At 39.9% G+C, this 13,789-nt stretch overlaps 1 protein-coding gene and 1 non-coding gene across 7 annotated transcripts in view; both read right to left on the bottom strand.

Moving 5' to 3' along the window:
• Positions 1-10,867, bottom strand: part of LOC148846163 (BTB/POZ domain-containing protein) — a 37,915-nt gene extending 27,048 nt beyond the window's left edge. For 2 of the 6 annotated variants that reach the window (XR_016102561.1, XM_088956159.1), the window contains exons 1-2: positions 10,529-10,866; positions 7,058-7,184 (exon numbers count right to left, since the gene is read on the bottom strand). Coding sequence is in view for 2 of the 6 variants with exons in the window: in XM_088956159.1 (XP_088812285.1) it covers positions 7,058-7,184; positions 10,529-10,629 (228 nt within the window). In the remaining 4 variants the exon portion in view is untranslated. Of the gene's footprint in view, positions 1-7,057; positions 7,185-10,231; positions 10,371-10,528 lie in introns of those variants that run through there. The other 4 variants (XM_088956160.1, XM_088956165.1, XM_088956162.1 and 1 more) reach the window with 4 other exon arrangements.
• Positions 1,673-1,743, bottom strand: TRNAC-GCA (transfer RNA cysteine (anticodon GCA)). The gene has a single exon. It is a non-coding gene; the product is annotated as a tRNA-Cys (tRNA).
• Positions 10,868-13,789: the final 2,922 nt, after the last annotated feature.

The following is a 13,789-nucleotide window of genomic DNA, read 5'->3' as shown; positions in this document are numbered from 1 at the left end:
TTGTTGTGTGAAGACCATGAAGAAACATCTCACTAAGAGAAAGACCATGCATTTCTTGATGCATCTCAAGCCTGACTATGAAACTCTACGATCCAACATTCTCAATAGAGAACCAGTCCCTGAACTAGATACAATTCTTTGAGAGTTGTTATGGGAGGAAACACGTCTTCTTACTTTATTCGCACATGATAAAAAAAATGAACATGGGATTGATACTGTGTTCTTAGCCACCAAACAGAAGGGTAAGAAAGACTTCCCGAAGTTGCAATGCTATGAATGCAAAGAATTTGGTCATGTGGCATCCAACTACAAGAAGAACTTTTGTACTTACTGCAAACAGCAAGGACATATCATAGTGGAATGTCCAACCAAGCCTCCTAAGGAAGGACACCTTAAGGCTTATCAAGCCTCAACCGAATCTGCTACTGCTGATGCTGCCACCTCATCATCAACCCACAAATCAGATGCCTAGGGAAATCTAACTGAAGAAAGGATCCGTGAGCTTAAGTCCTCAGCTATTTCTTCTGCTTTTCTGCTTTTGGTCTGGCTGGTAAGTCTGCTTTTATGTGTTCATCTCCATGTCATATGTGGATTATTGATTCAGGGGCCTCAAATTACATGACGGGGGCCTCCTTTGGTCAATCTCCTAAACCTAGATCCTTTGACAACCATATCATTACTGCCAATGGTGATTCTTTACCTATATATGGTTGTAATGATTTGTTCTTATCCACCTCTAAGACCAAACACTTTCATCTTCCCAAAACTTTCTTTGTCCCTAAATTGACTACTAGTTTAATATCTGTTGGACAACTTGTTGATGATGGTAATAATGTTTTATTTATTCATGATGATTGTTTCATTCAGGACCAGTGCACTGGGGAACTGAAGGGGAAGGGGCATAGGCTTGGGAGGCTATTTGCTTTGGAATTCGAGAATAAGAGATCTTCATCGGATTCTTGTTTGCTTTTGTTTTTCCTTGGTCTTCTATTCTTCATGTAATAATGTGTGGCATTTATGGCATAGATGTTTGGGTCACACTCATGCTAAGAATTTGGGTTATTTGTTTTCCTTTGGTTGTTTGCCTTTGAATACTTCTTCAGTTAAGAATATTGATAAATCTTGTTTAACTTACTGCTATAGTAAAAGTCATGTTTTACCCTTTCCATCCTCTATTGAACATGCATCTACACCTTTTTATCTCATTCATAGTGATGTGTGGTCGTCTCCAGTCATTTCACGCTTGGGTTATAAGTACTTTGTATTATTCCTTGATGATTGTACTCGTTACACATGGGTTTACTTTCTTCGAAAGAAATCAGAAGTCTTCTCCATGTTTAAAAACTTTCATGCTATGGTAATGACCCAATTTAAAAACACCATAAATATTTTGAGGTCAGATTCAGGGGGAGAGTATTATGATGGTGAGGATGGTGAGTTTCAAACCTATATTAAACAACATGGCATTCAGTCCCAGAGATCTTGTGCCTTTTACTAGTTAGTCCCGGTAAAGTCCCCAAATGGCGTATTTTTTTTTGAAACGAGGCCCTCGGTAACGAGACAGAGACTCCTTTTTTATTGAAATTTCATTTTACAAAATAAACCCTAAATTAAGACTGAACTAAACAATAAACGAAGCAAACTCAACTGGACCTTGCCCCCTCTTTGAATCAGGCGACACCCGGATTTGAATTGGGGAAAAGGGATTTGCAATCCCCCGCCTTACCACTCGGCCATGCCGCCAAAACGATACAAAATAGATAGAAATATTTCCTTTTTGAGGGATTACTGAACCTTTTTTTTATTGAATCCAATTGATAAATGGAGGAAGAACAGAGATTACTGAACATATGTGTAAATTACCTACTTGAGAATCTCTCATTCTTTGAACATGTGTAAATTACCTGCTCCATCCATCTTTGTTCTACATGATTTTGGATCTATAGGTGATTCTCCTTCTCTTCCGCCTCTTCAGATGTACTTCGAGAAGCATCCAGTTCGCCCATTGCCTATGCCTCCTCCACCTCAAGCAACAGTGTTTGGTCATTCCTCTCCATCCACCATCACTATAAGTGCAAATTCTCCACCTAATCGCCATGGTTTCTTTTCAAGTCATAGCCCCTTCTCAGCTGTTTTGTCATCCACAGATATTCCTAAGTCTTATAGCCAGGTCGTAGAAGTTAAGCATTGGAAAGAAGCTATGGATCAAAGGTTCAGGCTTTATTGGAAAATGACACATGGGATCTCGTCTCTCCTCCTCCAGATGCCTTCATAATTGGTAGTCGGTGGGTTTACACTATAAATCTCAAATCTGATGGTACTCTGGACAGATATAAGGCCCGTTTGGTTGCTCAAGGCTACAAGCAAGAGTATGGAATTGACTATGATGAAACTTTTGCATTCGTTGCCAAAATGACAACAATCCGTTTACTACTATCCATTACTACCCCAAACAGTGGATAGTTCATCAGATGGACGTTAAGAATCCCTTCCTCCATGGAGAGTTACAGGAGACAATTTATATGAAACCACCTCCCAGCTACTATGACAATCCTCATTTGGTGTGTAAATTGAAGAAATCTTTATATGGCCTTAAACAAGCTCCACGAGCTTGATTTGATCGCTTCCCTACAGTAGTGTTGGAAGCTGGTTTTCAGCAGAGCGCTTCAGACTCTCTCTCTTCACTCTCAAGCGGGCTCAGGGACTGACTCTTCTTTTGGTCTATGTTGATGACATCCTTATTACTGGAGATGATGTGGATGGTATTACCAATCTCATACTCCTGCTTAGTAACTCCTTCAAAATGAAAGATCTTGGACCAATCACATACTTTCTTACTTTGTCAACCAACATAAATATGCTTCTGATTTGGTGCCTCTTGCTCACTTGACTGATTCTAAACATGTGGATACTCCTCTGGAGCTTAACTATAAGTTGAGTAAAGATGAGGGTGATCTTCTTCTTGATGCTACCCTGTATAGACAACTTGTAGGTAGCCTTATCTACCTAACCATGACTAGACATGACATCTCCTATGCGATTCATATTGTGAGTCAGTTTGTTTCAGCTCCCCGTCACCTCACTATTCGGCAGTTCTCCGAATTATTCGTTATGTACGGAGTAAACTATCATATGGCCTATTTTTCTCATCCTCTTCATCTACACGGCTCCGAGCTTATGCAAATGCTGACTAGGCCGGTTGTCCAGACACTCGTCGCTCTATTACTAGCTGGTGTATATTCCTTGGTGATTCTTTGATTTCTTGGAAATGCAAGAAACAACAAACGGTTTCCAAGTCATCTACTGAAGCTGAGTACAGAGCCATGTCTTCAGTCTACAGTGAAATAATCTGGCTTAAGGCACTCCTTCATGACATGAATATTGATCATTCATCTGCTATTCCTCTATTTGCGGACAACATGAGTGCCATCAAGATTGCAACCAACCCTATATTTCATGAGAGAACTAAACATATTGAGGTGGATTTTCACTTCATCCATGACCTCCTACACGTGGGTCGCATCTCTCTCCCACATGTTTCCTCGGGTCTATAGCTTGCAGATCTCTTCACCAAAGCCATGACCAAAGCTCGACACAATTTCCTTGTTGACAAACTAATGCTTCTAGCCCAACATCAATTTGAGGGGAGTGTAGAAGAACTACTAAAGGGTAGTTTTATAATTATACTTTATTTTTTCTTTCTTGTACTTTAATAGGTGTGTAATTTAGTGTACAGATTCTTTTTATTCTCTTTGTAAGGGCAATCTTATCCATTCACATAAGTTTAATATATAAACATCTTTTTTGGGTTGGTTCGATCAGATGATCAACCCTAGCACATCTAGACTTTTGTCTTTCTCTCTGCTCTCTCTCTCTTTCTCGAACCGACACTGGTGTCATGAACCAAGGACGAATGATTCAAAGCCACCAATGAACTATTTAGATTAGGTGCGTTATATACTGGACAGCCTGATGTTTTGTCGATTGCTTCGTAGTGCCGGACTTCTTCACTTCGTCAATTGTTCCATGGAAGGGGTTAGTTACATGAAACCTCTCCTTTCTCATTGGTGCTGCCGTATTCACACGTTCATTGGTGCTTTCGGTGAGTTCGGCATCACCATCGAAGATGTTGCTGCTCTTTCGTTGGGGGGAGCCATGTCTTCCCAACCTCTTCAATATGTAGAGTCTATCCCTAGCAGCCTATCTGAATTGAATTTAGAGCTGTCAGAGGAGATCCATATTTTCAAATGCCAGATCGACAAGTCTACGGATCGTGGGAAATGGTCCTTGGAAGTGTTGATTGCATACTGGTTCGAGAGCAAGGGCACAAACGACATCATGGTTCAAAAGGGGGATAGTCAGTGTCATCTTGCAGCCTTCATTCTATATGTTGTGTCTCAGTTTTTATTTCCCAGTAATCCAGACTACGACCTCCGGACGGTGTTGGTTCCCCTTTTTGTTCTTGTAGCCGATGGTCATCAGTTGTCGTTGGCATCTATGTTCTTGGGTTATCTCTTTGACCAAATGGACAACACCGTGCATCAGATAATGGATCCAACTTGTAAGCGTCGGTGTTCATACGTCTTTGCCCCTTTTTTGTTTATGTTCATCTGTGAGAGTTTCCCGCTTAGTGTCACGCCTCGTCGATTGTTTCCTCTGACTGTCACCATGGCAACCCTGGATGGGGATCAAACTGAAGATGCAACTCTGGATGTTTGTCGTGGGAAGCGGTGGCTCGTGCCAAGAGGGGAAAGCAGTTTGGTGTTGCTAAAATTGAGTTGAAGCTATCTTCTCACGAAGGCTTTGTTCTACGACTGTAAGCTCGGCTCATCCGTCATTCTATGCCATTCTGTGTTGGGGTTAATGTCCCCGAAGATGGTGATTAGCAATGTGTCGTCGATGCCAACCATGCTCTCACTCGCATCGCACGCCTTATTCTCTAGCCCAGGGTTCTTGCTTATCTTGATTGTGCCAGAGAGGCACAAGTGGCAGCCTATCGTCCTGACCGTCTTCTCCATCAGTTTGGTTATGACGAGACATGGGTTCGCAATTTTTGCAGTCGGGAGGTGAAGATGTCTTCTGGACTCGTCGGAATGACTTGGTGTTTCCTCACTTTCCTAGTATTTCACACTTCCCTCTAGCTGATTTCAAGAGAGTTGAAGTTTGTAAATCTGTCCGCCTTAGTTATTTGTGTTCCCTTTTTTGCGAGATGCAACTATTCATGGTTGCTAATCCCCGCCCTCGTCATGTGATGGCCCAGCCACCAGGTCATGCAACTGAGCAGGAAGAAGAGGCCTTTTCTCAATCTGATGCCCCTCGGGTGGTTTAGGTTGCTGCGGAGGCAGGGGGTCTTCAGTGCTGACTGTAAGGGTAAGCGCCTTACTGTTGAAGGGGACGAGAGCAGACATCCCACTCCCCAGAAGAGGCGCAGGGCAACAAGGGTGCCTCGATCTTTTTGGTCAACAGTACAGGGGCCAATTGATTATTTAGTGCCCATTTCTGACATCCCCGCGCCCTAGGCACAGGAGCAATCTATTGAGGGTGATGCCTAGGATCTCCCAGATCCTTCGTCTGAGGTTGGGGAGAAAGAAGATACGGAGCCGGTGCAGTCAGTAGTTCTGGTTCCTCTTGCTGTTGTGGTCACAGTTCTGATTACTAGTGTACGGGTAAAGAAGATGGCTCCTCATACTTGGCAATGTTATGTGAGCAGGGGAACTGTAATTTAAATGAATAAGTTGAAGTATCTTCAACAAGTGAAGTCAATGTAACTCCGGCTCCTACGGAGGAGTTTGTGCTACTCCCGTCGAATGTCAGGATCTATTCTCCATCTTCTACTACTGCTATGATCGGGAGTTCTCCAAGTACCTTTTTTTTTTTTTTTTGATGAATGTTCTCCAAGTACCTTTTCAAAGATGGGGAAATTGTCCTTGGTTGGGAAGGCAGCTTGGAGGTCTACAACAGCTTGGCATTTGATTGCCTTTGACTAGGTGTACTCAATGTTGTACTTATTTAACTGCATCATCCATTTTACAAGTCTCCCTAAGAGTGGGGGGTCAGTGTATGAAGTATTTAACTTCACTTTCTGGCCTAAGATGTAGTGTCTGAACTTCTGTGTAGCGAAAACTAACACTAAACACTGTTGCTCCATAAGAGAGTAATTCTTTTATGTCGGTTTCAGAGTTCTACTAGCATAACTACAGTAGGTTTAGTGTTACCACTTGATGAAGCCATGAGTGTGAGAAAAAATTACTGGTTTATCACTTACGCAAACTTTCAAACAGCTGGTATACACCTATTGTTGCACTCATTTCTCTTAGGAAAAAAAAAACACCAAGAATCACCATACTTCTACTTAACACTAGGGAAACATCACATACCACAAGATGTCACCACACCACAAACCACCACAAAATCACCACACATTGAGCATCACTCACCACACAAATCGAGACACCATAGAAAAAGGACCTAAGAAAACCACCACCAACTCACACAACACTACAACCTGAGGTATTAAAGCCTCTTTTCCAAAGGAGTGATCAATCCTCTTGAGTCCATTTTCCTTCCTACAAAGAATAGAGAATATTCCTAGGGCACAAAGAAGAGAGACATGAACAATGACAAGTTGATTTTATTGCTCTAACACCATGTGCCAACTTCAGAAAAGTGAAATAAAGTGAAAAGAAAAGATAAAAAAATAAGAAGGGTAAACAAACAGGGAGAAGTCGAACCAAACTCTCCTTAATGTCAACCCAATATGTATTAACATTTACTAAACAACAATGCCCCTTGATAAGTAAAACAGATATATAAGAGAAAATAGCAACTAAAGAAAGTCTATCAAAAAGAAATAACAACTATAAAAAGACAAGTATGCCCCTGTCAACTAATTCTAACAAAATACAAATAAAAATTGCATTTCCATGCAAAGAAGAAAATCTGAAGCACCAGAAACCATTAAGCTTTGCCCATACAAATTAATATTTAGTAATGATCAATGTGATCAAACCTGCCATTTATTTATTTTCAGTGATTCTCTGTGGATACAATGAAGTACCTTTACTAGTGGATGTTGTGATGTTTCTATAGAAATACAATCAATGAAGGCAGAGATTGAGCGAATAGCCAGTCTCTGTATCTCAATATCTAGGCAGAGCCATTTCCTTCCATCTTTACTAGAAAATCTGTCAATGCAAGACAAATTATATTAAACAAAAAGTGGGATTATAGATGTATTGTCCAAAGCTGATGAATGACCCTACACTCAAGTTTAGAAGTCAACCAACACATACCCCACCTCATCATCATCATTTAAGCCTTGTCCCATCTATATGTGGTCGGCTATATGAATCCTGTTTCCCCATTCCATTCTGTTCAATGCCACATCCATTGTTAAATTATAGGTGCTTAAATCATTTCTTATTACTTCCCATCCAAGTCCTTTTCAGTCTGTTCCTAGCTCTTTTAACCCATTCAACTTGTAACAGATCACTTTTTCTAACAAGTTCTGTAGATGGTCTTCTATGCACGTCACTAAGCCATCTCAATCTACTTTCTCTAACAAAAACATACCAACACCTAGCAAATTAAAATAAGATTAAGAAACCAGCAAAGGGAAATATATTGATGATAAAACCAAAACCCACAAGCAATTGTACAAACACACACGTTACACATTGGTTAAAGGCAACCTCTTTAACTTAATGTGGTTGAGTACAGGCTGTCTGGGTTTTACAGAGCCTATCCATAAAGGTATACAAAGAAGAATAGATCTTGATCCAGAATGTCTTATTCTTTGAAGATATCGTACAGCTCATGCACAATATGGGAATCAATAGTTATAGTTTACTAAATTACCTCTTTACTGTAATTCGGTTTAATTAGAATCATTGAATCTTGAGAATATGATTCATTGGATATGGTGAAACAGGCTTCATGTACCCAGATCCACATTCTTAAAAAGTAACCAGTATATTGACCTGAAGTACTACGTTTACTTATAAAAAAAAATAAGATTAAGAACAATAAAACCAGAAAAGGAAAATAAATTGATGACAAAACCAAAGAGCAATTGCACAAACATACATACATATACAAAGGCTAAAGGCAACCTCTTCAACTTAGGCCTTGTTCGCTTTTCAGTAAGTTACTTACACGGGTAAATGCAATTATCTAGGTAAGTTTTTCCAGGGAAACACTTACCTGGGTAAGTGCATTTACCCATGTTCTTTTATTTCTCAGATAAATAAGGTAATGACCATTTTAGTCATAAAAATGCATTATTAAAAGGGACATTTTCATCCCATTCAAGTGTTAGCAACTTTCCTCCTAGGTGGGAAAGTTATTTATCCACCTAGGAGATGGGTATCACTTACCTGAGTAAGTGGTACCTTGGAAAATAAACCTTCCCTGGTCCCCACATTAATCTGAAAAATGAACATGGGATTCTTGGTCAATGGAAACCAAAATCCCATTGACCAGCTTTCCCCCCTCTCAAAATCCAAAAAAGGAACGCCCCCTTAATGTAATCAAGCATAAGCTGTCAGGGTTTTATAGAGAAAGGTACACAAAGAAGAATAGATCTTGAACCAGAATGTCCTGATCTTCTGAGATATCATACAGATCATGCCATGCACAATATGGGGCTTAACAGTTATGGTTCACTAAATTAACTCCTAACAGTAGTTCAGTTTAATCAGAATCCTAGAATCACAGGATTATGGTTCATTGATTCTGGTGAAATAGGATTCATGTATGTTGATAGATGAAACTAAAATGTTGTTTAATTGTCTTAGACGGTGGTGAGGAAGTGGTTGTTGGATTTCTGAAAGTTGGAACAAGAACACCATTGTGATGGGACCTAGGGCTGCTGGGAGCAAGGAATGGAGGTCTCTGCAACTCTGGAGGGGAAAGCAGTGGAATCAGGAAGTTCTGCGAGAAAACTGAAAGGAAGTTGCAGACTGGAAAGTTACGGTTTCTTGAAGAGGAAGATGGTGTACACCGAGATGAGGAGAACAAGGTTGATGGAACTGATGAATGTCTAAATGTCTCCCATAGGGTGTTCTGTCACCCCTATATATAAAAAAGGTTGCCATGCAGATCATTTGTGATGCAAGGCTTCTTTTGTCAGAAAGCATATCAGTTAGTTATGCCAGCTCAGCACAAATGGGTACGGACAAGGACATGGGGAAGGTCAAGTACTGAAGAACATGCTTTTCCTGGTCTCACACGCAGTCCACCACGTGTCACCATCTTGAGACTAGTCTTTCTATTTATATTAACATATGAATGCTAAGGAGGTAGCTTAGCAGGTTTTTTCAGAACCTAGGCAAGGGTTTCCCATATCCAGGACTGGGCACCTTGGTAAACCAATAGCGTTGGGCGTGTCCATGCCCTTACACATTGTCTATTTCTTATCGGGCTGGGCCTCGTTATTTCTTTAGTTATTTAATTTTTGTCCCACTCAACTTATTAAAGGCAGAACTGTAATTGTAATTTTTCAGTTAGGCCCTGTTCGTTTGCTCTAATGTCTGACATCTAGAAGTCCAATAATTACATTAAGAGGTATATTGGTATTAGTGAACTTTTCTTTCCTCAGAACTATGAAAGAAGAGAATGTTGTTCTAAATCCTAAATTCTAAATTCTGAATTCTAAAAATTGTCAAATATCCATTTTAACCTCATATAGGAGAATTTCTGTTTGAATTTTGGGGGTATCATTGAAAAACAAAAGGTTGTATGTTTAAGAGATAAGAGATAAGGGGAAACAAACACCCATTTTCCTCTTAAAATTGTAAGATTCCTCTTAAGAGATAAGAGTTAAGAGGGAACTTAGAGAAATTATTATAAAACGTTTATGGGGCCTCAAATAGAAACCAATGGTTGGATGTTCATTTGCCAATCTTCCTCTTCTTTTTTCTTCTCTCTACTTTGCTGCAACTCTCTCTTGATTTCATCACTTATATCGATTTTTATTTGGATTATTTGATGTGAAAACATCAATTCGGTATGAAATTAGAGTTTTTTTTTTCTTTTCTCTGCATGGTATGATGGTAAACCCATGTATACCTAGGATCAGTAAAGTAGATGGGTGTTTGAAGGTGCTAATCCCTTCTGTTCATGTCATCAGGCTTTTCGTTGGAGAAGATTGAAATCCTCTTTGCTGCCTTAAATGCTTCCTAGTGCATATGCCAAAAAAAAAAAATCAGGAGAAGGCCAGAATTTTCCATACCCGAGGTTAGGGTTATTGGGCTTTGTCGGGACTGGTGCTCAGGGTTTGTTTAGCCTCTTGTATATCCTAATAGAGGTCGCCAGCCCCTGGAGAAGTTTCTGGAGTGCCTGGAGTTTGTCCTTTGTCCAATTTAGCACCAAGATTGTTCTACCATAAAATTAAGAACAAAGACTAGAGACATATAATCAGTCACAACAAACTCCGCATTATATAGTCAACAGATTTCTGAAGCAAAAGAAGAAAAAAAATTCAGAGAAAAGGAACTGTAAAGAACACAAAGGTTCAAGAGATAATTACTTGATTCCAAGGTTGAGAGCGTGAAGGAGACGTTGATGGAGAGTAAGCATGTGATTGCTCACTCCCTTATTCTTCCCCGCTCCATATTTCAATGATTTCATGGCGTTTTCTTTTCGCTCGAGGATCAAGAAATCCTAAAGAATTTCCTGTAAAGTTCTATAGTTATGTGTTTCAGGTATTTTGACAAACACTTGGAGCCAATATCCAAATACTGACATATATATGATGTGAGAGAAGCGAGGAGCCGAGGACGAGGCGTAGCCTCTAGACTTCGTCGCTACAAGCCATGGCCCATTATCGATTGTTAATGACTCGTGAGTCATCGTGAGTCCCCGTAGCTGGTAGATGTTTTAAAGGCGCTCCCCATAAAAGCTATCAAAAGAGGTCGAAGAAACAGCCCAAAAAAAAAAAAAAGGCTTACAACTGAAACGGGATCTGCTCCTCACAAATGGCGCCTCACAGGCACATCCATCCTCATTGGGAACTTCTTCCCTAATAATAACTTAGAAGTATGGGAGATGTTCCCAATGCATGGTAGGATGTGCGTGTGAGGTCGATGTGAGGCGCCACCCTGTGTGAGGAGCAGATTCAGTCTCCTTACAACTAGCATGTAAATAGTATCCAGAAATTTGATTCCGAATTCGAGATTTGACTTAAACGAATCGAATTTGAATATTCGAATCAAATAAATAGTCAAATTTGAATTTAATTTTCATACTAGTTATTTAATCAAATCGAATTTAAATTTGATTTGATTCGATCTGATATATATTTGAACCGATTGTAATTACATATGTTAATATATTATAAAAATTTACATGCATAACCCCATTGTATCTATGTTTCTTTAATAGTTTAAGGGTATAAAGGTAAAACCATTCTAGCCTACACACATTCCAACAAATCTTCTCTCCCATTCAAAATTATAGGGCATCCTCCAACAAATCCCCTTCCCTAAAATATCAACAAACTCTCCAAGAAATCTCCTTTCTCATTTGAAAATCCAACTCTAAACCCAAGATCGAAAGTCCCTAACTCTCATCATTGCCTTGTTCTATATTTCTCTTATGTGTATTCTTTGAAGAGCCAAAATGGAAACCGGAGTTGAGAAATCTTGCTACTACAACTTTCCTTCACAAAGTTTAGTGCTAATATCTTTGCATAGGCAAAATGGTGAACGAACAAGTTGGAGAAACCTTTGCTGCTGCAACATTCTTCACAAAGTTTAGTATTATTAGTAACTTTTCAGCAAAGATTGATGCCCACATTGTGGTCGTTTTTGTCTAAGATGTGGTTGTTGTCGACGACTTGGCATGGACGACGAGGAGCATTAGCAGCAATGATAGATCAACTAATCAACTAAGGTCAAATTCTGACTTGTTCTTTTTGTTTTCTATTCTATAAATTTTCTAATGCTTGTAGTTTTTTTTATTTCTTCTTTTGCTTAGTCTTTACTATGGAGAGGAATGGTTGTCAAATTTAGGTTCAGATTTGTCAAAATTGTAGCTACTGTTTGGGTTATGGTTGAGTTGGCCATGGGTGCCATGTGTCACCTCCATGCCGCCTTATCACTTCAGCCATGTTGGCACCATTACATCGGACAAGCAAGATCAAGACAAAAGAGAGTCATACAGATAAGGAGGACAGCTCCGCTAGGGATCGAGCCTTATCCCAAAGACCTCGGCGGACAACCTCATCCCAACAACCTCGAAAGCCTCATCCGACCAGGACACAGATCTTCAGCTATAAAAAGGTAACTCCACTCAAGGTAAAATATCAGACTTTTGAATTTCCAACACCCTTGGTATTACTCTGCTCATATTAGCATTGCTCTCTCAACTACTCGGCCCGACTGTTAGATAATGTATTCCCTTAGGTCCAATCAGATTGATGTACTTATTGTCATTTATTGTAAATGAATAAAGTGCACAATTGATTCATGTTATTATGGTGTGTTTCTGTGTAATACCCTTAAATTAGACACTTATGAGACTTGTGTTAGTTTAGAATCTTCACAGCCATTGGATAGACTTGGGGAGATTTATCCTGTCAAGGCTGACACTAATGTGCCACCAAATTGGTTGGGGTGGCTTGTCTCAGCTACCAGGGTGAGACTTGAGGTACATGCAGTGTGGTTTTTCTTGAAACCTTGAATCGAACCAAATTCCAATATTGCCCTAGACCTTGGAGATAGATGGAGAAAACTGGAATGTTACACCTGACCCCTAGACTAGATTATGGTACTGCACTAGGTGTCGGATTGGGCTATCTTTGATATGCCAATCAATGAGATCCTTTACTAGGTCAAAACCTAGGTATGTTGAGGCAATCCGAGAATTCACCTGAGTGAGTGATCAGAGTGACAGGATCAGCCCCTTTGTCGGACAAAGTGAATGATCGAGGAATGCATTCTCTATGATGGGAACCTAAACTACCGGTAGTGGATTTTAAATGTGTTTGAAATTTGTTTTGCAAAATACATTTATATAGGGATATACTTATATGATATGGTTTCACAAAATGTTTGCAAAAGGTTTTAATTCTAGGGATCCATGTGAGTAGAGAGTGCAACACTGTACCTTGTAGCCGAGGGAGAGGTCCTCTCTTGTCGGGCAGTGTTTGATCATTATGGGTTAAGAGGTTAAGTGTAAGACCATTGAGGGTAATACCCGATGGGCTAATATTGCATCTACCCACAGTCCTTGGGCCTTTACAAGATGGCTCGACCCAAGGACCATTTAGTGTAAATGTTGGGTCCATTAAGAGCCCATGGTGATGGACTCAAGGGTTTATTATGATCTATAGTGAATTTGGCCAGGCCTTATAACAAAGGTTGGGCCGAACCCATGTGGCCAATGTATAGATCAATGCTAGGGTCTCACGCCATACAAAGAGAACCATACTAGCCAGGACATAATGGGTTATGTAAGCAATATGACTTAATGGGCCTAAAGCCCATTTCGAATTGGGTTTAAATGGTTTAATTAAAATGGGCCATTCTGGGTTTATAATCTGACTGGGATTAGTAGTTGGATAAGATGAGTCTTATCAACTTGAGAGTCTAGATCTAAATACAAGAGTTAGATTAGGAAATCTCATTCCTAATCAAATTAGGAAGCTGATAGTGAAAGGATTATAAATAGGGGGATAATTCCACAAAAGGAACAACAATTCTCTCTGTAGTTTTTTCTCTCCCTTAGTTCTTGGTGCCACCCCAATTCGATCTCCACCTACTGGAGTGATCAAGAAGTATTTTTGATA

The sequence above is a fragment of the Nelumbo lutea genome, chromosome 7 (assembly GCF_056320005.1).
Source record: "Nelumbo lutea isolate HS-2025 chromosome 7, American lotus-T2T, whole genome shotgun sequence".
In the NCBI taxonomy this organism is placed as follows: Eukaryota; Viridiplantae; Streptophyta; class Magnoliopsida; order Proteales; family Nelumbonaceae; genus Nelumbo; species Nelumbo lutea.
This window is presented reverse-complemented; position numbering and strand designations above follow the sequence as displayed.